The sequence below is a fragment of the Chiloscyllium punctatum genome, chromosome 24, assembly GCF_047496795.1.
Source record: "Chiloscyllium punctatum isolate Juve2018m chromosome 24, sChiPun1.3, whole genome shotgun sequence".
In the NCBI taxonomy this organism is placed as follows: Eukaryota; Metazoa; Chordata; class Chondrichthyes; order Orectolobiformes; family Hemiscylliidae; genus Chiloscyllium; species Chiloscyllium punctatum.
In genome coordinates this window covers 40250972-40276917 of record NC_092762.1, presented here as the reverse complement: position 1 = coordinate 40276917, position 25946 = coordinate 40250972, and the positions used below count along the sequence as shown (strand labels likewise).

The 25946-nt window shown below is 40.8% G+C and overlaps 1 protein-coding gene across 10 annotated transcripts in view; it reads left to right on the top strand.

The window, feature by feature from the left end:
- The window catches only part of LOC140494474 (uncharacterized), a 116433-nt gene that overhangs the window by 13795 nt on the left and 76692 nt on the right, over positions 1–25946 (top strand). For 4 of the 10 annotated variants that reach the window (XM_072593680.1, XM_072593679.1, XM_072593688.1 and 1 more), the window contains exons 2-6: positions 29–116; positions 6270–6331; positions 7475–7514; positions 21063–21483; positions 23782–23831. In XM_072593680.1, coding sequence (XP_072449781.1) covers positions 29–116; positions 6270–6331; positions 7475–7514; positions 21063–21483; positions 23782–23831 — 661 coding nt within the window. Of the gene's footprint in view, positions 1–28; positions 117–6267; positions 6332–7474; positions 7515–19348; positions 19522–21062; positions 21484–23781; positions 23832–25946 lie in introns of those variants that run through there. The other 6 variants (XM_072593685.1, XM_072593684.1, XM_072593682.1 and 3 more) reach the window with 6 other exon arrangements.

The window sequence follows — 25946 nt, the reverse complement described above, 5'->3', positions numbered from 1 at the left end:
CTCACACTATGTTCATTCCTATCAACAGTTAGAAGAAAAGGAAAGGGGAAATCCTGATGAAATTACAGCCACTCCAGAGATTCTTGATAGTAAAATACCAAAGAGGGTGGAGAAAGGTAAAAAAATTAAGTCACTTTCCAACATTCATGAAATTATTTAATTTTCTGTTTTGATGCATTTTGTGGGTGTTGGTTGAGGTAAGACTTCCATTCTGGAAGTTGTAGTGTTGAAATTTAACTGGAATTTGGATTTTCATTTCCAGTGGGTATGTCAGATGCAAAACAAAACACTTGACAATTTTGCTTAAATCTCAGAAGAAGCCCTCATTTCTTGATGGTCTTCATTCTAAAACCGTAATATAGTTTCTGCTGAAAAAGTTAATGCATTGCTTTTCACCTTCCAAACTTCCCTCGATTCTGTTGATCCAAACGGCTGATAATGCTAATGAGATTTGCAGAGTGGTTATGCTATCTTGTGACTAATTCAAAATTATTTCATTGGAGGATCTTCCAATTTATTTTTGAAGTTGTGATTCAAATCTAAATCTCCAAAGTATAAGGGCATTGTTCTAATCCATAACGTCACTATTTCTCAACAAACTGATGAAAACTTTTAATGAGACTAGCTTGGGTCAAACTTAATTTCTGTTAGGGTCGGTAACCAAAGAACACAGACGCTGTGAGAAAGAAATACTCTGAGAGCAGGACACTCCATTTGCTGCTAATTAAGGAAGTTAAAGATAGTGTCAAATTGAAAGACAAAAGTATAATTCCGTAAAGATTATTGGCAGATCACAGGATTGAGCAGAATATAAATACACAGCAAAGAACAAATAAAATATTAATAATGAGGCATATAATTGAGTACAAGAGAAAGCTAGAGAGAAATTTAAAAAGTTTCTTTAGTACTGTGTGGAGTTTGCACATTCTCCCTGTGTCTGCATGGGTTCCCTCTGGGTGCTCCGGTTTCCTCCCACAATCCAAAGATGTGCAGGTCAGGTGAATTGGCCATGCTAAATTGCCCATAGTGTTAGGTGCATTAGTCAGGGGTGAATGTAGGGGAATGGGTTTGGGTGGGTGACTCTTCGGAGGGTCGGTGTGGACTTGTTGGGCCGAAGAGCCTGTTTGCACACTGTAGGGAATCTAATCTAAAAAAAATTTAAATAGGAAAAGAGTAAATGATGCTGGTCCTTTAGAGCGAAAGTCGCGGGGTTAATAATGGACAAATACCATAATTGTGGATCAATTGAAAAAATATTTTGACATCTCTCTTCATTGGATACATATAACATTCCAGAAATAATTTCAAATTAGGAGGTGAAAGGAAGTGAACAAATTAAAGCAATTACAAAGGAAAGAACACTGACAAAATTATTAAATCTAAAAGCTGACAAGTCCTTACTTCTTGATGTTCTTCATATAAGTGGCTGCTCAGAAAGTTGATGCATTGTTTTTCATTTTCCAAGCTTCCCTGGATTCTAGAAAAGGTCCAGTAGATTGGAGAATAGCTAATGTGATCCTCCATTCAAGAAAGGAGACAGGCAGAAACAGGAAACTACAGACCTGTTAGCATAAAATCTATCACAGAGAAAATGCTGTAATGTATTATTAAGGAGACCGTAGTGGGAACTTAAATCTCAATGTAGTCAGCATGCTGTTGTGAAAGAGAAATCATGTTTAACAACATTTATTAGTTTTTTACAGATGTAACAGAATGATTAAAGGGGAACCTGTAACTATGCAACACTTAATTTCCAAAAAGCATTTGAGAAGGCATTGCATCAATGGTTGCTATACAAAATAGAATGATTCGTAGAGGGTAACATATCAGCAAGATAGAGGATTATTTAACTGACAGGAACGAGAACGGGCATAACTCGGCTGCTTTTGTGTTGGTGAGATATAACAAGCTAGTGCTGCAGGAAGCATTGCTGCAACCTAAGCATTTACAAATTATATCAATGAATTGAATGAAGGGACCAAACCTTTGTTACTGAATTCATTGATGACAAAAGGATAGGTAGGAAAGTAAGTTGTGAAGGGGACATAAGGAGCCTGCAGTGGGATATAGGTAAGTTAAGTGGGTGGAGAGAAAGTTCCCAATTGAAGTAGAACGTAGGAATGTGTGAAGTTGTCCACTTTTCAGCAGGAAGAATAAAAAAGCATATTATTTAAATGGATGGGGATTGCAGAACTCTGAGCACAAAGATCTGATTGTGTTAGGAATGTAGATACAAGAGTAGTCATTCTTTAGTCAAGCCTATTTTATCGCTCATTGAAATCATGACTGGTCATCTACTTCATTACGACTCAGTACTATTTTCCTGCACACACACATCCTTTGAAGTGATTAGTCACCATAAATCCTTTAATTTCTGTCTTGAACATGCTCAATGATTGAGTCTCCACAGCATTTTGTGGTAGAGAATTCCAAAGATACACCACCCTTCGGTGAAATTCTTCCTCATTTCAGTTTAAAATCGACCACCCCTTAACTATATCACCAGCCAAGAGACCTATCTCATCTGTATCCATTCTGCCACACCTTGTAAAAATAAAAGGAAAGTTATTTTCATTATTCAAAGGTTTAGGGAATATGGACCAAGTCACTTCAAAAGCAATCCTGCCTTCCCAGGGATTAATCTAGTACACACTCTCTATGGCAAGTATAACTCTCCTTAGGTAAAGGGACCAAACCTCTGCACAATACCTCAGGTGAGGTCTCATCAAGACTCTATAAAACTACAGCAGGCCAGCTTTCCTCTTCAACTCAAATTCCCTGAGATAAAAGCCATCATAATATTTAGCTTCCAAGTTGCTGCTGTATATTTGCATTCTAACTAACTGACTCATGAACAAGGACAAAACGTCTGTTTTGACACTCGTACTTCCCAACAGCTGACTGTTTACGAAATGTTCAGTCTTTCTGTTCTGTTGACATTTTTTCACATTATATTCCATCTGTCATGTTCTAGCCCATTCACAGAGTCTAAATCCTCTTGATTTAGACAAGCAGCTCAGTGGTTAGCATTGCTGCCTCACAGCGCCAGGGACCTGGGTTTGATTCCAGCCTCGGGCGACTGTCTGTATGGAGTTTGCACATTCTTCCCGTGTGTGCATGGGTTTCCTCCTGATGCTCTGGTTTCCTCCCTCGATCCAAAGTTAGATGAATTGATCATACTAAATTGCACATAGTGTTCAGGATTGTGTAGTGTAGGTGCATTAGTCAGGGTTAATGTTGAATAATAGGGTAGGGGAATGGGTCAGGGTGGGTTGCACTTCGGAGGGTCAGTGTGGACTTGTTGGGCTGAATGGCTTGTTTCCACACTGTCGGGATTCTTAAAACAAAACTTTCTGTTTGGTCCTTATCAAAATTTTCAGAAAATCCAAATACACCACATCCACTTGTTTATTTACATCAAATTTCCCTTTCATCAAAACATATTAACTCTGCCCAATTTTAATGTTATTTTCTAAATATCCTGTTATCATATCCTGTAAAATGGATTCTAACATCTTCCCTACTACTGATATCAAGCGAAATGTCCACAGTTTTCCACTTTCCATTTTCCTTTCTTCCTGAAATGGTCGGATTCCATTTGCCACTTTACAGAAATGACAGGACTTTGAAGTAACTGCGAATGCATCCACTATTTTTTCTGGGTACCTCTTTCAGCACTCTGGAATGAAGTACATCTGGTCCAGAGGATTTGTAAACTTTCAATCTAGCCATCTTTTCAAGTGCTACTGCATTAATAATACTAATTTCACTTAGTTCCTCAGTTTAACAAGTCCCTTGGTTACCGACAGATTTTCTGTACTGAAGATGAGCAAAATAACCATTTAGTTTCTTCAACACTTAGCTGTTTTCCACTTTAAATTATCCTGCTCCCACTAGTACTGGAGCCACGTTTCCTTAGCTAATCGCTTTGTATTTGTGTACTAAATACTTGTGCTCCAGAACTTGCTGCTTTCCTAGCCAAGCTATTCCAGTACAACTACAACACAGTTAAAAATCACACAACATCAGGTTATAGTCCAACAGGTTTAATTGGAAGCACACTAGCTTTCGGAGCGACACTCCTTCATCAGATGATAGTGGCCACTATCACCTGATGAAGGAGCGTCGCTCCGAAAGCTAGTGTGCTTCCAATTAAACCTGTTGGACTATAACCTGGTGTTGTGTGATTTTTAACTTTGTACACCCAGTTCAACACTGACAACTCCAAATCATGATTACAACACAGGCATCGACAATATGGAAAATTGTCCAGGCATGTCATATGCATGTTATGGACCAACCCAAATCCCTGCAAATATATCAAGGAGACCCTAACTTGTATTTATGAGCAAATGTAACATGCTGTGTTCCAGATTTAATTTGATTGGTCACACTACCTAGCTTTAAGCAAAACACACTTTATTCTTACACTCATTTAAAATAAAACAAAAGAAAGGAGTATTGGTATAACTTTAACTTGTTGGAAAAAGTAACAGACTAATAGATTATATGTGATTAAATAGCAATTATTTCAATTATCCCATAAACCCACCCTTGGCAAAGGCAGATTCAGTGCAATAGATTGTCTCTCTTGCAATGATTCTCCAGTCTCTGCAGTGGCCAAGGGAGATGTGTGGCAGTTTCCACAGCCAACTTCAAAGTCGCAGTAACTGAAAGCTAAATTAAGACTCTGGTTCTGTGGGAGCCTGACTTCATCTATTCGTGCTGTTTCTACTGTTCTAACCTTTTTCAAAAATCCACAGGGCCTTGCCAGCTGTATACTTTATTCACCTGGAAGAGATAACTTGGCACCTCTAGCTCAAAACCTCTCTACAAAACAAAAATCAAGGCAAAGTACACACTTCATAGAGCCATAGTATCGTCATACATGCAAAAAGCAAGACAAATCCAAACTAACCGATTACTGCTGCATCAATCAACACTGAAGTGATGGAAGGTGATGTGGGGCATGCTGCATAATAGCTAGCTTCACACCAGCGCTGAAAATGATATACCACATGACTCATTTCTGTGAAAGGAAGAAGATCTTTTTTGGCTTGACAACAGCAGCCTGTCAGTGATAAACATTATGACACTGTCACTGTCACTACTGCACAGTGACAGTGTGAAACAATCAGTTTCACTTCTCAGGAATGATTTGAGAAATGTAGGCTAAAAACTGTGTGCTTTGTGTTAGAAATGAGCACAAATATTTACCAAACATAATGTCGGAAATTAACTGATGTATGTCAGATTATTCCAGAATCCAAATTTCTACAGGTGAAACCATGACCTTTGTTGAATTGCCCTTACTTATTGCGTGCAATGTGTTTTGGATTTCAAAAATTCAAATGGAATTGACACCAGATTGAAATAATTTGCTTGTTGCTCAAATCTTAGCGATACTGTACTCTAATTCCAGGTAGAGTGAGCAATTTTCAGGACTGAAATTGGCAGCTTTGGGCCCATTTAAATTTGCATAGGATATAACAAAAAGTAGCCATTACCTTGCAGGATGGTTTCATAGAATCCCTACAGTGTGGAAACAGGTCATTCGGCCCAACAAGTTCACACCGACCCTCTGAAGTGTATCTCACCCAGACCCATTCCCCTACCCTATTACTCTGTATTTCCTTTGACTAATGCACCTACAGACCCATGAACACTATGGGCAACTTAGCATGGCCAATTCACCTGACCTGCACATCTTTGGACTATGGAGGAAACTGGAGCACCCGGAGGAAACCCACGCAGACACTGGGAGAACATGCAAACTCCACACAGACAGTCGCCCGAGGCTGGAATCGAACCTGGGTTCCTAGCGCTGTGAGGCAGCAGTGCTAACCACTAAGCCACCATGCCACTCTTGGATATACTCTACTTAAGCATCAAGCAAATGGCTTGAGCTCTATTTACAAGGCTGTTGGTCAGGCCAGTCTTACAATGCATGGAACTGGTGGTATCTCAGTATGTTGTTTGATCTGTTGATTTTAGTTTAGCAAAAATCTTTAATAGTGAAATCTTGACCTTTGGTTCTTTCTGTTGCTTACTGGAACATTGATCTCTTTTTAAATGTGTTGGTCGGTTTGGGCGCATAACAAGACAAAGAGCAGGGAAGTGGAAATGATTGGGTAACTCTTTGAAAGCACAGGCACAGTTGGCTTGTAAACAACCCTTTGGATTGTGTGATTCCCTGAGCAAACTATGGTTTCTAACTTGCAGCAAGATAAATTAACTGGCCTATGTGCTTCATTTGCTTTATTCTTTAGGGCACATGGTGGTGGGTGAGGAGGCAGAAGATTGTAGAGAACAGAATTTTGAAGAGCAGCATGTAAGTGTTGCGAAATCCAGATTTAAAAAAAACCTATGCACCTTTAATGAGGACAAAAATTTATTGAGAAAACATAATGTAGCAAAATAACTGATATATGTCAGATTATCTAGAGTCCAAATTTCTACAGTTAAAACTTTTGGCAAGTGTTAAACTGCCTTACTTATTGTGCGCAGGCTGTTTTGGATTTCAAAAACTTCAGTGGGGAATTGAGAGCAAATTAAAGTAATGCTTCGAAATAATGTCCTCAACTAGTTTTCTCAAGTAATTTGTTTAAAATATGTCTGTGAGAAAAATGAAAGACTTCAATTAATTTGTAAGTCGGCCAGTTATTGTCTTAGAAAGAACTGGCATTCAGGACATCAGAGAGGTGGCCCTGATTGTTTCTCACACTGGTATCCAGCTAATGAATTAAGAAGCAAAAGCTTTACAAGGGTCTTATTTTGAATTTATTGTTTAGTACTAACACTAGAGTAATTTTACTATCCAGATGTCAACTCCCTCAATGAGGAAGAACCCAGCTCTTTATTTTTAATTAACCTGTTCACAGATGTATTGCCGCACTTCTGCAACAGGTAAGACCTGAACCCAGGCTTTCTTGGCCTGGGGTATGGTCACTACTACGACATCACAATGCAAGTCCATGAGCTTCCCCTAATCTCAACCAACTCTGAAGTTGTTCTGGTTTATCCTTATTGGGAGCACTGACAGTACCAAGGATTTTCTCCTCTCCTGCCAGGCAATCAGCAACCATTGCTTCAGTAGAAGGTTGACTGAATATACTATTCTTTCAAATGAAGGGCAACTGTATCGGTCAATTGGCTGTGACATACCACTGCCAGGTAGATTTTCTGCACATAAAAGATGACTACGGTGAGGATTTAGAGCAGGATTTGGACCTTGCTGGGTCATACCCACTATTTTAAAAACTGAGAGGTTTAAAGAGGCCTCACAGTCAGAGCTCCACAGCAACTGTTGCTGCATCAGAGCCTGTGACCGGAAATCTTTGACTGGTCACTCTATTGGGGGTCACAACCGAGAGCTTAGGATGCCCTGCTTTATGCAACAATGTAAATAACATATCTTTGTCAAATACTTTTGTATTTCTGTATCTCTAAAGTATTGTGTTCCTCTTACCTTTAGGAAACTAATATCCTATCAGGACCAGTAAGTGTTGTTGGAGGTAAGCCATTGTGTGTTAGTATTATTTTGTATCCAGGTTGTAGCCCTTTGAACATAGTTCACCTATGATCTCCTCAACCAGTTGGTGCTCTGTAACGTAGTTGTTGATGACTTTAGTAAGGGAGAAATATAAGATAATTAGTTTGCTGTAACCACTACCGAGAACAGAGACAAGAATCACATATTGATATAATGCAGAAGGTTTCCATTTAGCTCAGTGTGCATGTGCTGGCTCTTTGAAATAGTTATCCCATTAGTTTTACTGATTTCTTTCTTACGTTCCTGAAATTTTTACCCCTTCAAGAAAATACCTCATTCCACTTTGAAAATTAGTATTGAATTTGCTCCTGGCATCCTTTCAGGTACTGCATTCCAGATCATCATAATTAGCTGACTCTTTTATTAATCAATTGCCTGGTTATTGATCATCCTTCTACCACTGGGAATAATTTATACATTTAGGATAGGATATAGGAAAATAGGATGTTAGATCAGAATCATGAGGGGTCTGAACAGAGTAGATGGGGAGGAATTGTTCCCATGGCTTGAGAATCAGAGGAATTTAAGTTAATTGACACAAGATTTTTTTTATGCACTGATCTGAAGAGAGAAAACTTGATGGTGATAGGGAACTCGAGTCTAGGTTATTAAGTTATATAATAAAGGGAAGTAGTCCTAATACACCCTGAGTGCATCACACATATCTCTCTCTCTGATCTGAAAAACAACTACTCACCACTACCCATTCTGCTCTTTAACTGATTTTGTAATTCATCAGCCACTGACGTTTATCCCATTGCCTTCAATTTTGCAAACTGACCTGTTATGAGATACTCTGAGACTCCTTGGACTCAAAATGTGCAGTCCCCTCATCAACCCTATCCATTATTTTGTCAAAGAACTCACTCAAGTTAGTGAAACACCATTTTCCTTTTAATAGATTTGTGTTGGCTATCATTTATTAACTGATATTTTTACTGTTACCAATTTATTTACCACAATTAATAATCAAAAGTTTTTCCACTAGTGCTATTTGGCCAAGGCCTGTAGTAGCCAGGTTTATTCCTTTGTTTTTGAATAAGAATATGACATGTGGAAAATTCAATCCTCTGGCATCACTCCTATACCTTGAGTTATTTGAAGATTGTGGGAAGAATGTTTACAATTATTACTGTTACCTATAGCTTCCTCAAATATTCTGTGTGACTTATCTACTTTGAGCACCTGTAACCTTTTAAGTTGATCTTTATCGATATTCACAATATCCAATGTTCTTACTTCTGTTCCTCTGCTGAGAGATTGGCAGCATATTCCTCTTTTGTGAACTTCAATGCAAAGTACTCATTCAGTACCTTGGCTATGGCCACAAGAAGCTCTTCTTTGGTCCCTAATTGTCCTGTAACGAGTCATGGAATCACTGACAGCAAAGGAAGCAACCACTCAGCCCATCAAGTCTACTGCATCGATCCCATCGATCTCAATCCCCACTTGATCCTTATAATATTGCAAGTTTGTTTTATTCAAGTTCCCATTCGATTTCTTTTCAAATCCTTAATTGTTTCCTCTTCCACCACTCTCCTGAGCAGCCAGTTCTGGATTGCTACCACTCTGTAAAACATGTTTTCTCCTATTTCTCCTGCATCTCTTGTCCAAGATCTTGAATCTGTGTCTCCGAGTGCTTGCAACAACAGCTAATAGAAACAGTTTTTCTTTGCATATCTTATCTAAGTCTAACTGGTCTCAGCTGTCCTTTGACAATCCTTTTACTCCTTATGAAAGACTTTTGAAATTCCTTTAAAGTTACCTGCTACTCTACTCTTCCATTTTTATTCCCTTATTCCGTTCTGCCTGTATTTTTGTATTCCATTTGATCCTATACTAAGTTATAAACTTGTCATTTAGTATAATTGTGTTAGGTTTTGTGTTTCATTTTAATCTTTGCATCTATAATCACCCAGAGGTCCCTAGTTCTGTGGGACAGTTTCTAGTCTGCCTTGAACTAGTTGTTCTTTGAAGATTTAACATTTCAAGGCTTTCAGGTTTACCTGCCAGTCTTTGATTTCAGCCCACTTCAGTGTATTATTAGGTTGAAAATGCCTAATGGGTTCTTTAAGATTTGATCAAAATGATTATAAGAAGACATATGCTTTGATATAAAGCAAAATTATTAGCTTAACCAAATTTAAATATATGCAAACTAATGAGTGCATCTATTAACTTAAACTACTTTAGACATACTCAGCAAGTGAATCCCACTGCCTTCTGCCCACTTGGGACTCCTGGGCGATGGCTGGCAGTTGGAGCTCTATCTCAGTTTACACGGCACCAGTCCTCAAACCCCATACTGAAAGTGATAGATCCCCGACCCCAGTCTTGTAAACTCAATCCAGTGGTGAAAGGTCCTCTCAAGCAGGGAAATGTTCCCCATATTATTACTATTCTCAATCTGATATTACATGTCATTCTAAGTATTCCACACAGACATTCACCTGAAGGTAGAATTGAACCTAGGCCCATGGCACAGTGAGGCACCATTGAACCACCGTACTGCCACTACTTATGGATGTTTATGGACCGTGAGACACTGGAGCAGAAATTGTATACATTTAGCCCATCGAGTCTGCTTCACCATTCGTTCATGGCTGGTACATGATTCCTGATGAAGGGCTTATGCCTGAAACGTCGATTCCCCTGCTCCTTGGATGCTGCCTGACTTAGAGTCATAGAGATGTACAGCCTGGAAACAGACCCTTCGGTCCAACCCGTCCATGCTGACCAGATATCCCAACCCAATCTAGTCCCACCTGCCAGCACCTGGCCCATATCCCTCCAAACCCTTCCTATTCATATACCCATCTAAATGCCTTTTAAATGTTGCAATTGTATCAGCCTCCACCACATCTTCTGTCAACTCATTCCATACACATACCACCCTCTGCATGATAAAGTTGTCCCTTAGGTCTCTTTTATATCTTTCCCCTCTCACACTAAACCTATGCCCTCTAATTCTGGACTCCCCGACCCCAGGGAAAAGACTTTGTCTAGTTATCCTATCTATGCCCTTCATAGTTTTGTAAATCTCTATAAGGTCACCCTTCAGCCTCCGACGCTCCAGGGAAAACAGCCCCAGCCTGTTCAGCCTCTCCCTGTAGCTCAGATCCTCCAGCCCTGGCAACATCCTTGTAAATCTTTTCTGAACTCTTTCAAGTTTCACAACATCTTTCCAATAGGAAGGAGACCAGAATTGCACGCAATATTCTAACAGTGGCCTAACCAATGTCCTGTATAGCCGCAACATGACCTCCCAACTCCTGTACTCAATACTCTGACCAATAAAGGAAAGCATACCAAACACCTTCTTTGCTATCCTATCTCCCTGCGACTCCACTTTCAAGGAGCTATGAACCTGCACTCCAAGGTCTCTTTGTTCAGCAACACTCCCGAGGACCTTACCATTAAGTGTATATGTCCTGCTAAGATTTGCTTTCCAAAAATGCAGCACCACCCGCCACTTCTCAGCCCATTGGCCCATCTGGTCCAAATCCTGTTGTAATCTGAGGTAACCCTCTTCACTGTCCACTCCACCTCCAATTTTGGTGTCATCTGCAAACTTACTAACTATACCTCTTATGCTCGCATCCAAATCATTTGTGGGAATGACGAAAAGTAGAGGACCCATCACCGATCTTTGTGGCACTCCACTGGTCACAGGCCTCCAGTCTGAAAAACAACCCTCCACCACCACCCTCTGTCTTCTACCTTTGAGCCAGTTCTGTATCCAAATGGCTAGTTCTCCCTTTATTCAGTGAGATCTAACCTTGCTCACCAACCTCCCATGGGGAACCTTGTCGAACGCCTTTCTGAAGTCCATATAGATCACATCTACTGCTCTGCCCTCATCAATCTTTGTTACTTTTTCAAAAAACTCAATCAAGTTTGAGAGACATGATTTCCCACGCACAAAGCCATGTTGACTATCCCGAATCAGTCCTTGCCTTTCCAAATACATGTGCATCCTGTCCCTCCGGTTTCCCTCCAACAACTTGCCCACCACCGAGGTCAGGCTCACCGGTCTATAGTTCCCTGGCTTGTCTTTACCGCCCTTCTTAAACAGTGGCACCACGTTTGCCAACCTCCAGTCTTCTGGCACCTCAGCTGTGACTATCGATGATACAAATATCTCAGCAAGAGGCCCAGCAATCACTTCTCTAGCTTCCCAGAGTTCGCGGGCACACCTGATCAGGTCCTGGGTATTTATCCACCTTTAACCGTTTCAAGACATCCAGCACTTCCTCCTCTGTAATCCAGACATTTTGCAAGATGTCACTATCTATTTCCCTACAGTCTATATCTTCCACATCCCTTTCCACACTAAATACTGATGCAAAATATTCATTTAGTATCTCCCCCATTTTCTGTGTCTCCACACAAAGGCCACCTTGCTGATCTTTGAGGGGCCTTATTCTCTCCCTTTTGTCCTCAATATATTTGTAAAAACCCTTTGGATTCTCCTTAATTCTATTTGCCAAAGCTATCTCATGTCCCCGTTTTGCCCTCCTGATTTCCCTCTTAAGTATACTCCTACTTCCTTTATACTCTTCTAAGGATTCATTCGATCTATCCTGTCTATACCTGACATATGCTTCCTTTTTTTCTTAACCAAACCCTCAATTTCTTTAGTCATCCAGCATTCCCTATACCTACCAGCCTTCCCTTTCACCCTGACAGGAATATACTTTCTTTGGATTCTTGTCATCTCATTTCTGAAGGCTTCCCATTTTCCAGGCATCCCTTTACCTGCAAACATCTGCCTCCAATCAGCTTTTGAAAGTTCTTGCCTAATACCATCAAAATTGGCCTTTCTCCAATTTAGAACTTCACAACTTTTAGCTCTGGTCTATCCTTTTCCATCACTATTTTAAAACAAATAGAATTATGGTCGCTGGCCCCAAAGTGCTCCCCCACTGACACATCAGTCACCTGCCCTGCCTTATTTCCCAAGAGTAGGTCAAGTTTTGCACCTTCTCTTGTAGGTACATCCACATACTGAATCAGAAAATTGTCTTGGACACACTTAAGAAATTCCTCTCCATCTAAACCTTTAACAATATGGCAGTCCCAGTCTATGTTTGGAAAGTTAAAATCCCCTACCATAACTACCCTATTATTCTTACAGAATGATGAGATCTCCTTACAAGTTTGTTTCTCAATTTCCCTCTGACTATTGGGGGGTCTATAATATAATCCCAATAAGGTGATCGTCCCTTTCTTATTTCTCAGTTCTACCCAAATAACGTCCCTGGATGTATTTCCAGAAATATCCTCCCTCAGCACAGTTGTCCCTTATCAAAAATGCCACTCCCCCTCCTCTCTTGCCTCCCTTTCTATCCTTCCTGCAGCAGTTGTATCTTGGAACATTAAGCTGCCAGTCCTGCCCATCCCTGAGCCATATTTCCGTAATTGCTATGATATTCCAGTCCCATGTTCCTAACCATACCCTGAGTTATCTGCCTTCTTGGTGTGCTTTCGCAGCAACACACTGTCGACTCTGATAGATTTTTCAACCCCAATTCGCCACTTTCTTGTCATAACCTTTGAGCCCCTTGGCAATCAAGAACATATGTATCTCTGTTTTAAATATACTCAATGATGTGGCCTTCGCAACCTTCTGTGGCAATGAGTCCACTGATTCAGCACTGTCTGTCTGAAGAGGTTCCTCCTTACCTCTGTTCTAAAAGGTCTTCCCTTTACTCTAAGGCTGTGCCCTTGGGTCCTCATCTCTCCTGTCAATTGAAGCATCTTCCCAATTCCACTCTGTCCAGGCAATTCAGTATTCTGTGAGTTTCAATCAGATCGCCCCCTCATCCTTGTAAACTCAATCGAGTATAGTCCCAGTGTCCTCAAACATTCCTCATTTGTTAAGCCTTTCATTCCTGGGATCATTCTTGTAAAGCTCCTCTGAACCCGGTCCAGGGACAATACATCCTTCCTGGCTAGGCTAAAGTGAGGACTGCAGATGCTGGAGATCAGAGTCTAGATTAGAATGGTGCTGGAAAAGCACAGCAGGTCAGGCAGCATCCGAGGAGCAGGAAAATCGATGTTTCAGGCATTTTCCTGCTCCTCGGATGCTGCCTGACCTGTTGTGCTTTTCCAGCACCACTCTAATCTTGACGTCCTTCCTGACATATGTGGCCCAAAATTGCTCACAAAACTCTAAATATGGTCTGACCAGAGCCTTATAAAGCCTCACAGATAGATCCCTGCTTTTATATTCAAGTCCTTTAGAGTTAAATGACAACATTGTATTTGCTTTTGTTGTCCTCTGTTGGTCTTTGTAGGCTTCCCAATCCCCCAGCTTCCTGCTGCCCTTTGCCACATTATGTGCTTCACTTTTATTTTTATGCTGTCCCTGACTTTCCTGGTTGCCTCATCCTCCCTTTACTATACATCTTTTTCCTTGGGATGAATTTTTGCTGTCTCCCTTGAATTACTCTCAAAAGCTACTGCCATTGCCGTTCCACTGTCTTTCCTGCTAGGGCCCTCTCCTAGTCAGTTCTGCTCAGCTCCTCCCTCATGCCTCTGTAGTTGCCTTTATCAGCTGTTCTACCGTTACATCTGATTCCACCTTCTCCCTCCCAAATTGCAGAGAAAATTCTATCATATTTTAATCACTGCCTCCTCATGTTCCTTAACTTAAGCTCCCTTATCAATTTTGCCTCGTTGCACAACACTAAATCCAGAATTGCCTGCTCCAATAATCCATCTCAGACATTCCACATATTCCTTTTCCTGTGATCTACTACCAATCTGATTTTCCCAGTCCAGCTGCATATTGAAATCTCCCATGATCACTGTAACATTGCCTTTCTTAGACACCTTTACTGGATCTTGGTATTTCTTACGCCCCAAATCCTGACTACTGGTGGCCTGGAAATAACTCCAATTATGTATTTTTTAACCGTTGCGGTTCCTCAACTCTACCCATACAGATTCTACATCATCTGACCCTACTTCATTTATTGCTATTAATTTCATTTTTGCTAACAAGGCAATCCCACCCCCTCTGCCCACCTGCCTGTCTTTTCAATAGGATGTAATATCCTTGGATATTTATTCGTAGAATCAGAACCATGTGGAAGCAGGCCATTCGGCCCAACAAGTCCACACCGACCCTCCGAAGAGTATCCCACCCAGAACCATTCCCCTACCCTATTACTCTACATTTACCCCTGACTAATGCCCCTAACCTACACATCCCTGAACACTATGGGCAATTTAACATGGCCAATCCACCTAAACTGCACATCTTTGGACTGTGGGAGGAAACTGGAGCAACCTGGAGGAAACCGATGCAGACATGGGGAGAATGTGCAAACTCCACACAGACACCCAAGGCTGGAATTGAACCTGGGTCCCTGGTGCTGTGAGGAAGCAGTGCTAACCACTGAGCCACCGTACACCCAGTCCTGATCCCCTTGCAGCCATGTCTCCATGATGGCCACCATATTATACCTGCCAATTTCGACCTGCTTAATGACTATTCCTTGTTTGGTATTGATTTCAGTCGAATGTAAGGGATGCTTTCTGTGAATACAGTCCAGTTGTCACAGAGGATTTCTTTAACTTCATGCTGGGAAAGGGACTTGATCTCTTCCCTAACTGTGCCTAAGGATCCTACTTCTTTGTCCACCATTCCAGATCATGAGTGACAATAGGTGCAGGAGTAGGCCATTCTGCCCTTCAAGCCTGCACCACCATTCAATAGGATCATGGCTGATCATCCTTAATCAGTATCCTGTTCCTGCTTTATATCCATAACACTTGATTCCACAATCCTTGAGAGCTCTATCCAACTCTTTCTTAAATGAATCCAGAGACCGGGCCTCCACTGCCGTCTGGGGCAGAGCATTCCACACAGCCACCACTCTCTGGGTGAAGACGTTTCTCTTCATCTCTGTCCTAAATGGTCTACCCCATATTTTTAAGCTGTGTCCTCTGGTTCGGCACTCACCCATCAGCGGAAACATGTTTTCTGCCTCCAGAGTGTCCAATCCTTTAATAATCTTATATGTCTCAATCAGATCCCCTCTCAGTCTTCTAAACTCAAGGGTATACAAGCCCAGTCGCTCCAGTCTTTCTGCATAAGGTAGTCCCATCATTCCAGGAATTGACCTCGTGAACCTACGCTGCACTCCCTCAATAGCCAGAATGTCTTTCCTCAAATTTGGAGACCAGAACTGCACACAATACTCCAGGTGTGGTCTCACCAGGGCCCTGTACAGCTGCAGAAGAACCCCTTTTCTTCTTTACTCAATCCCTCTTGTTATGAAGGCCAGCATGCTATTAGCCTTCTTCACTACCTGCTGTACCTGCATGCTTACCTTCATTGACTGGTGTCCAAGAACACCCAGATCTCTGTGTACTGCCCCTTTACCTAAATTGATTCCATTTAGGTAGTAATCTGCCTTCCTGTTCTTGCCACCAAAGTGGATAACCATACATTTATCCACATTAAACTGCATCTGCCATGCATCTGACCAGGTCACCCTGTAATCTCCTAACATCCTCCTCACATTTCACCCTGCCACCCAGCTTAGTATCATCAGCAAATTTGCTAATGTTATTACTAAAACCATCTTCTATATCATTAATATATATTGTAAAAAGCTACGGTCCCAGCACTGATCCCTGTGGTACCCCACTGGTCACTGCCTGCCATTCCGAAATGGAGCCATTTATCACTACTGTTTGTTTCCTGTCAGCCAACCAACTTTCAATCCAAGTTAGTACTTTGCCCCCAAATACCATGTGCCCTAATTTTGCTCACTAACCTCCTATGTGGGACTTTATCAAAAGCTTCCTGAAAGTCCAGGTACACTACATCTACTGGATCTCCCTCATCCATCTTCAGAGTTACATCCTCAAAAAATTCCAGAAGATTAGTCAAGCATGATTTCCCCTTCATAAATCCATGCTGACTCTGTCCTATCCTGTTACTACTATCCAGATGTGTCGTAATTTCATCCTTTATAATAGACTCCAGCATCTTTCCCACCACTGAGGTCAGACTAACTGGTCTATAATTTCCTGTTTTCTCTCTCCCACCTTTCTTAAAAGGTGGTACAACATTAGCCACCCTCCAATCCGCAGGAACTGATCCCAAATCTATCGAACTCTGGAAAATAATCACCAACGCATCCACGATTTCTCGAGCCACCTCCTTCAGTACCCTGGGATGTAGACCATCAGGCCCCCGGGACTTATCAACCTTCAGACCTAACAGTCTCTCCAACACCAATTCCTGGCAAATATAAATTCCCTTAAGTTCAGGTCCTTCAGCCACTGTTACCTCAGGGAGATTGCTTGTGTCTGCCCCAGTGATCACAGATCTTAAGTACCAATTCAATTCTTCTGCCATTTCTTTGTTCCCCGTGATATATATTCCCCTGTTTTTGTTTTCAAGGGCCCAATTTTAGTCTTAACCATTTTTTTGCCTTTCACATACCTAAAAAAGCTTTTACTATCCTCCTTTATATTTTTGGCCAGTTTACCTTCATACCTTATTTTTTTCTCTGCGTATTTCCTTCTTAATAATCCTCTGTTGTTCTTTAAAAGCTTCCCAGTCCTCCGTTTTCCCACTTATCTTTGCTATGTTATACTTTTTCTCTTTTAACTTTATATGTTTTTTAACTTCCCTCGTCAGCCACGGCCACCCATGCCTCCTCCTAGGATCCTTCTTCCTTTTTGGAATGAACTGATCCTGCATCTTCTGCATTATACACAGAAATATCTGCCATTGTTCCTCCACTGTCATCCCTGCTAAGGTATTGCACCATTGAACTTTGGCCAGCTCCTCCCTCATAGCTCCGTAGTTCCCTTTATTCAACTGAAATATTGTCACTTCCGATTGTACCCTCTACCTCTCAAATTGCAGATTGAAGCTTATTGTATTATGGTCACTACTTCCCAATGGCTCCTTCACTTCGAGGTCCCTGACCAATTCTGGTTCGTTGCACAATATCAGATCCAGAATTGCCTTGTCCCTGGTAGGCTCCAGCACCAGCTGTTCGAAGAATCCATCTCGGAGGCACTCCACAAAGTCTCTTTTTGAGGTCCAATACCATCCTGATTCTCCCAGTCTACCTGCATGTTGAAATCCCCCATAACTGTAGTAACATGTTTGCGACAGGCCAATTTCAGCTCCTGATTCAACTTACATCCGACATCCAGACTACTGTTTGGGGGCCTGTAGATAACTCCCAAGAGGGTCTTTTTACCCTTCGAATTTCTTAGCTCTATCCACACTGACTCTACATCCCCTGATTCTAGGTCCTTCCGCGCAAAGGACTGAATATCATCCCTTACCAACATGGCCACCCCACCCCCTTTGCCCGTCAGTCTGTCCTTATGATAGTGCGTGTAGCCTTGAATATTCATTTCCCAGGCCCTGTCCACTTGAAGCCACGTCTCAGTTATCCCCACAATATCGTATCTGCCAATTTCCAAAAGAGCCTCAAGCTCATCCATCTTATTTCTAACGCTTCGTGCATTGATGTATAGTATTTTTAATTTGTTACTGTCCTCCCCCTTCCCATCAACTCCTATTTCACTCAACCTTACAGCATGAGACATTTGCTTTGTCTCACTACACAGGGATGGAATCATGAGGGAAGCACTGTGAGTTAAATTCTCAAGTTTACCTGCCCTGTTTTGCAAGATGACAGTCCCAGCTGCTATCTATTCACAGATTTCTGTCTGGCATGTTTTTATTTTTGCTATGTCAGGGAGAAGTCCATTTCGCCATCAGTTTCAATATCAATATCCAGTTTGTTCAGTCGCAATGTCTACCCATAGCCTTTTCCTCCTATTACTCATAATGAGTACAGTTTTTTCTTGTTGGTAATCATTTTTACCTTGCAGCTATTTTACCAATTCCTGCACCTTCTTATTTTCCTTATCCAACTGTAAAGCACATAAAAGTGCATAGCAGACTAACTTATTCCAGATGGTTTCCAACTCAGTTGGTCCTTTCATAACCTTTTTCAGAAGCTTATCAAGGACATGCTACTAATTATCATTGCATATTTCTACAATTTCCAGTAGGGATCCCACTCCCAATGGTTGAAACTTTTCTATTAAGCTATTTATCACTCGCATTTTCAAATATGTTCGTGAAACAATAGATCCAATGAAAGACTGCTGCTTTTCACAGCTTTTCAAACTTAAAGCCAATTAAACCATTACTGCTGTGATACATTAATTAATTAGATAAAAACGGTATACAACTGAGACAATTAGGGATGATTCACTGATACTAGAGGATAGACAGGCTGTTGGTACGGAATGTTTCGGTCTTGTTAAAGTGGTGGGGGCAGAATCCTGTTCTCTGGCCAAGGTGTTGGGGAACTCTATCCTTGGTCTTCCTCCTCTCCTTTTTCCTTCTTAAACATTTTGTTCAGATCCTAATCATGGTATTTGTTAGGCTGAAAGTGCCTAAAAGCCTCTTTGAGATCTGATCAAAATGAATACTGCAAATTTATTAGCTTTATCTAATTTAATGATTGAATAATGAGTGAATCTGTTCACATAATCGACTTTAAACATATTCCACAATTGAGTCTCGCTGCCTTCTGCCCTTTCGGAACTCCTGGGTGATGGCTGGCACTTGGAACGCGCTCTCAGTTTCCACAGCATTGGTCCACGAACCCCAGTCTGATGGTGAAACTTCACCCCTAACTGGGAAAAGTTGCAAGTATTAATTCCAGTCTGAATCTGATATTATGTGCTGTTTTCCATTCTGAGTACTTTACCCCACCATTCCTTTGTGAAAAACAGGTGCAGTTATCACTGCAAGACAGCCTGCTTCCTGAAGAAGGGCTTACGCCCGAAACGTCGATTCTCCTGCTCCTTTGATGCTGCCTGACCTGCTGTGCTTTTCCAGCAACACAATTTTCAGCCTGCTTCCAAACCAAGGCAAGGTCATTGCAGTTACCTTCCAGCCAAAACAGGTCACCTTTACACTTATCCTATTTTTCCTGTAATCTCCATCCTTATTGCTACTTCCAATTAATCCTAAATGATTAACCCTTAACAATCTTGTTTTGAGGTATCATTTTTTAAAATCTAACATTACATTAGTCTGGAGCCCTTTTCAACTCACTGAAATTAGCTTTCTTCCAGCTAAATATTTATTTTTCTATCTTTTCCCATACGTTTTCATAACCACTCTAAACCCACTGTTGTTTCAAATGCTCCCTCACTGAAGTGTGCTCCTCTTCTCCCCTGCTTAATATAACAGAACTGGAATCACCATTGTTTCCTTCTCGTTATACTGGAATATTTTCTGGTCAGGAAAGAGAGACCTCCCACCCCCCCTCCCCACCCCCCACCCCCCACCACCACCCCTCCCCTTTGCCTTTTACTCTGTCAGTTTTGTAGCCTATATTAAATAATTAACATTTTCCATTTGTCAATCCTCTAAGGTTTGTGTGTGACAAAAGTACAGTGAAAATCGGAATTTAAAAATTAACCTGATCAATATTTTCTGTTGCGTTAAACCAGACTTGAGTTTGATGTTTTGCCTGTGATATTTCCTGTCCCAGAAGGAAAGAGTTTTAACTTACGTTTGTGTTGCAATTTTAACATAATAAAGTATACCATGGCTTTTCACAGGAACATTATATACAAAAAAGTGACACATGGCAATAATAATGAGATGTTAGGACAAAAGCTTGGTTAAAGAGTTAGGATTTGAAGATAAGCTTGAAAGACCAAAGTGAAGTGGAACTGTTTGTTCCAAAATGGGATACTGCAAAGCCCCAGAGTTGTGATTTACAATCTAGCTCCGGTGTTATGCATGATTTCGCAAAGCTACATAATGAACCACAGAAATTGTGCAAAAATGAAGTGATTGGTCAACATTCTTTTCGAGAAAGAATTATTGTACAAATAAAAATAAGTTAGTGAACAGTATGGTGAAAGTGTATGGGCAATTTGAGATGAATAAATAATGATATCCAATGAATCTACATTACTCATGTATATACTGACAGGCGATCTGTTTTGAAGGAGATTACGAGGATCTGAGGTTTTAGCTCTGGAATGCTATAACTATGTGTAGGGTCATCATTGTAAATAATTTAATACAAACCAAATAAGAGGTTTGCTTCTTTGAAATGGGCCTCCATGGCACATCTTTTTGTGCTGTTTTAAAGTTTTTTTTAGATTACTTAGATTAGATTACTTACAGTGTGGAAACAGTTCTTAATTTATTTCCTGTTCTGTTAGAGGCAGCATCGTTTTTTATTGAACATTTCACAATATGCATGTATGGCATTAATTTGTGAATACAGTGTGTAATACACTTGTTGAGTTCAAGAATTTATAGGAATGTTTTCAGTTTTTGAATGAAAAATGAACTGATCATCTAGTTTGCTGAATGAATTAAGTATTTGAGATTTTTAAAAATTAATTTTTTAGCATACAAAGAAATACAGGTGTACATTTTCTATAGCTACAGTATGTAACATGCTATTCTATTGTCTTGTAGAAAAAGGAACCACAGCAGAGGGGTCAGGAGAAGTTCAATGTTCAGTTCCTGTAGAGACTCCCTCTGAAGACCTCCAGCTGTTGGCGCAATACATGATCATCACAGACACCTACCTGGATGAGGATCATTCCCCAGCTGAGCTGCAAGTGGAGGATATGATTACACTGGATATGGACAATGATGTGCAGCTGGATGCACCCAAGCTGGACTCTGCACGACTTATGAATGAAAATGCAGGCATCAAAAAAATGTTTATGACTGGAAACACAAGTGAGATGCGAGAATTGAGTTTTGATAGTACAGAGAAAGGACAGTATCCAAGAACTGAGCAGAGCAGTGGTGAAACCATAAAAGATGAAGGTTTTGGCAAAGCAGACGAGAATGATGTTTCGATTGTAGTGGACTGTGAACCAAATAAGAGGTTTGCTTCTTTGAAATGGGCTTCCATGGCACATCTTTTTGTGCTGTTTTAAAATTCTTAATCTATTTCCTATTCTGTTAGAGGCAGCATCGTTATTTATTTATTCTCCTCTAAACCAACAGAGGTTATTCATACGCTGTGAAGCATTTTGCAAGAAAGAATGAGGAGAGGCAAAATAAAGTAAATATTGTAATTGTGAAGTAATGAGGAAGCTTGCAATTTTTGAGGACACTTTGATAAAGGTGTCAAAACAGCATACAAATCCCTGGTTTTGTAAATAAATAAATATGTTACTAAAGCAAGGAATTTGTACCATACCTTTATAACTTGGAGGTACCAGTGTTGGACTGGGTGGACAAAGTTAAAAATCACACAACACCAGGTTATAGTCCAACAGGTTTAATTGGAAACACTAGCTTTTGGAGCGCCTCTCATTAACCACCTGATGAAGGAACAGCGCTCCAAAAGCTAGTGCTTCACACCTTTTATAAGTCAGCAGTTAGGTCTCAGATCTAGTGCTCATTTCTGGGCATCAGATTTTAGATGGATTTCAAGGCTGTAGAGAGGTACAGATGTGCTTTACTAGAATTATGAGTTTAGATCAGAGTGGTGCTGGAAAAGCACAGCAGGTTAGGCGCATTCGAGGAGCAGGAAAATCTAGAATTTTGTCAAGGTGAGGGATTTCTCATTGTAATGAGAATAGAAAACTGGAATTGTTCTTCAAATATTAAGAGGAGCTTGAGTAGATGTGCTTAGAGTTATGAGAAGTTTTGGTAGAACAAACAATTAAACCTCCTTCTGTCTAGAAATTCAGGCAGAGAATGCAGATTTTAGGGACTTTGAAAAGAGATTAGAGGGATTTTTTAAACATGTTATGATCTGGAATTAGGCATAGAGTCATAGAGATGTACAGCACGGAAACAGACTCTTCAGTTCAACTCGTCCATGCCGACCAGATATTCCAACCCAATCTAGTCCCACCTCCCAGTACCTGGCCCATATCCCTCCAAACCCTTCCTATTCATGTACCCATGCAGATGCCTTTTAAATGTTGCAATTGTACCAGCCTCCACCACTTCCTCTGGCAGCTCATTCCATACACGCACCACCCTCTGTGTGAAAAAGTTGCCCCTTCGGTGCCTTTTATATCTTTACCCTTTCACCCTATACTGAAAAATGTGTTGCTGGAAAAGCGCAGCAGGTCAGGCAGCATCAAAGGAGCAGGAGGATCGACGTTTCGGGCATAAGCCTGAATTCCTGAAGAAGGGCTTATGCCCGAAACGTCGATTCTCCTGCTCCTTGGATGCTGTCTGACCTGCTGCGTTTTTCCAGCAACGCATTTTTCTGCTCTGATCTCCAGCATCTGCAGTCCTCACTTTCTCCTTTCACCCTATACCTATGCCCTCTAGGCCCTAAGGAAAAAGCTTTGTCCATTTATCCGATTCATGCCGCTCATGATTTTATAAACCTCTATACGGTCACCCCTCAGCCTCCAACGCTCCAGGGAAAACAGCCCTAGGCTATTCAACCTCCCCCTATAGCTCAAATCCTCCAACCCTGACAACATCCCTGTAAATGTTTTCTGAACCCTTTCAAGTTTCACAACATCTTTCCGATAAGAAGGAGACCAGAATTGTACACAATATTCCAACAGTGGCCTAACCAACGTCCTGTACAGCCGCAACATGACCTCCCAACTCCTGTACTCAATACTCTGACCAATAAAGGAAACCATACCAAACGCCTTCTTCACTCTCCTGTCTACCTGCGACTCCAGTTTCAAGGAGCTATGAACCTGCACTCCAAGGTCTCTTTGTTCATCAACAGTCCCTCGCAAAATGCAGCACCTCACATTTATCTAAATTAAACTCCACCTGCCACTTCTCAGCCCATTGGCCCATCTGGTCAAGATCCCGTTGTAATCTGATGTAACCTTCTTCACTGGCCACTGAAAGAAAAATAAGTAATGATGTGCAAAAAGGAATTGAATGAATCATTTGAAGAGGAAGGTGTGTCAGGCTATGTGGTTAAAGTAAAAGAGTGGAAATACTTGGGTAGGCCTTGTAAAAAGAGTTGACCGTGGACCAAATGTCCTCTTCCTGTGCTGGATGGTTCTCTTATACTCTTTATAGCTGGGATATGAGATGTCATTGAAATATTGAAAAGTGCTCATTGCCAGTAACACAACGTTTTTACAGGAGGTTTGGAAGAATTTGTTTTAAGGTCTAGATAAAAATAATATTTTGGGATACCATTTATAAGCTTTATAATTACCGGTAATCAATTTTGTATTTTCAGCTCAATTAAGGATAGCAAGCATGCTAATAATGAAATAAATCCATTGAAAGGTAAGCATAGATTATTCTCACATAGATTATTCTCACATAGTTTGTAATCAGCAGTTTGTCTTGAATGATGCTTTTGAAAGCAATTCTCCTATTCATTCACTGAATGTATGCATCACTGGCTGGACCTGCATTAATCGCCCATCCTTAGTTAATCAGAGTGTAGTTAAGAGTCAACCACATTGCTGGGTCTGCTGACCCACATTGGCCAGACCAGGTAAGGATGGCAATTTCCTTCCCTAAAGGAAATGTGAACCAGATGAGATTTTCTGACAATTGATAACTGTTCCGTGGTCATTTGTGAAACTCTTAGTTCCAGATTTTCATTGAATTCATGGCGGGATTTGAACTGGGTCCCAAAACATTACCTAGGTCTCTGGATTAATAGTCTAGTGATAATACCATGAGGCCATCATCTACCCAATTACTTGTGTATATTCTCTTTGTATAAAGTGCATATAACCAAAATTCAAAGCACAGTGGAACATAAAAATTGACATCTTACTGTCGTGTAACTGCATCAGTTTAATTGTGAAGATGTTACAGCCAGGACACTTTCAGAAAGACTGAAGGGAGTGACTTTACGTTTATTTAGTTTATGAACATCGCTAGCAACTAAATGTTAGAAGTAAGATTTTTAAAATACGTTTGAAGTTCCTTAACTGGTGTTTTCTAAAATGTGCAAGAATCTTGAGTTTTGTTCCCTTTTTAGAAAAATAAACCGGTATGTTTTGCGCTATTTAAGATACTGTTTTTTTCTGGTAGTGTACTGTAGTATTTTAACGAGCCTAATCTTCGTGATTGTAAGATGCAACTGGACCCTAATCATTGTATTTGATGTTAATAAGATTTAAACATAAGGGCCCTATTGGACCTCTTTTGTTTGGATAGATGTGTTTCAATAGATGAAAAGTTAAGAAATGAACAGCTATGTTTCATTAAATCTTGCTTCCTGCTGGCTGACCTGATCTTATATGCAAAGTAGTCAGCAGTCCCTGAGTATTACTGATACTAAGTTAAGGCTGGTGGTCAGGCTGGGGTATTAATCAGTATTTATTAGTTTAACTGAATTTTTTATATCTGCTAGTGGCATTTTGACAAGGTATTCGGAGGGGGGATGAATACAGAGAAGGATTTAGCTTCAATAACCAATCTTGGGGAGGGAATTCCAAAGACTAACGACCTTCTGAGAGAAGAAATTCTGCAATATCTGTCTGAAATGGGAGAGCCTATTTTGAAACTGCCCCCTAATTCTGAGGTCCCCCCCCCAGGGGAAAAGTCCTTTCAGCATCTACCCTGTCAAGTGCCTTCAGAATCATGTATGTTTTTTTAAAAATGCACTTCTCTTTCTCCTAAACTCCATTAGATTAGATTTCCTACAGTGTGGAAACAGGCCATTTGGCCCAACAGGTCCACAGTGACCCTCTGAAGAGTAACACACCCAGACCCATTCCCCTATCCTGTATTTACCCTTGACTGATGCATCTAACGCTATGGGCAATTTAGCATGATCAATTCACCTGACCTGCACAGCTTTGGACTGTGAGAGGAAACCCATGCAGACACTGGGAGAATGTACAAACTCCACACGGTCACCCGAGGCAGAACTCGAACCCAGGTCCCTGGTGCTGTGAGGCAGCAGTGCTAACCACTGAGCCACCATGCCATCTACTATATACAAGGTGAATCTCCTCAACCTTTCTTTACAAGCTAGTTTTTTGCTTCTGGGTGACCAAAACTGCACAGAATTTTCTAGATCTGTAACAAGACTTCTCAACTTTTTTATTCTCTCCCCTTTGTAATTAAGTTCAATGTTCCATTTGCCTTATTAACTATTTGCTGTGCCCTATTAGCCAATGGTGTGATTCATATACAGTGACATTCTTCAGTCTCTCTCCATTTAAATAATACTGTTTTTCCATTCCTCCTACCCCCAAAGTGTGCATGCTCACAATTTCTCACATGATTTTCCATGTGTTAATTTTTTGCCCACTCACTTTATCTACATCCCATTGTAGACATTGTGTATGCTCCTTACATCGTGCTTTCTTGCCTGTCTTTGAATCATAAAGAAATTTGGCTGCACTGTTTCTTCTATGTTATTACCCCAAACTTTGG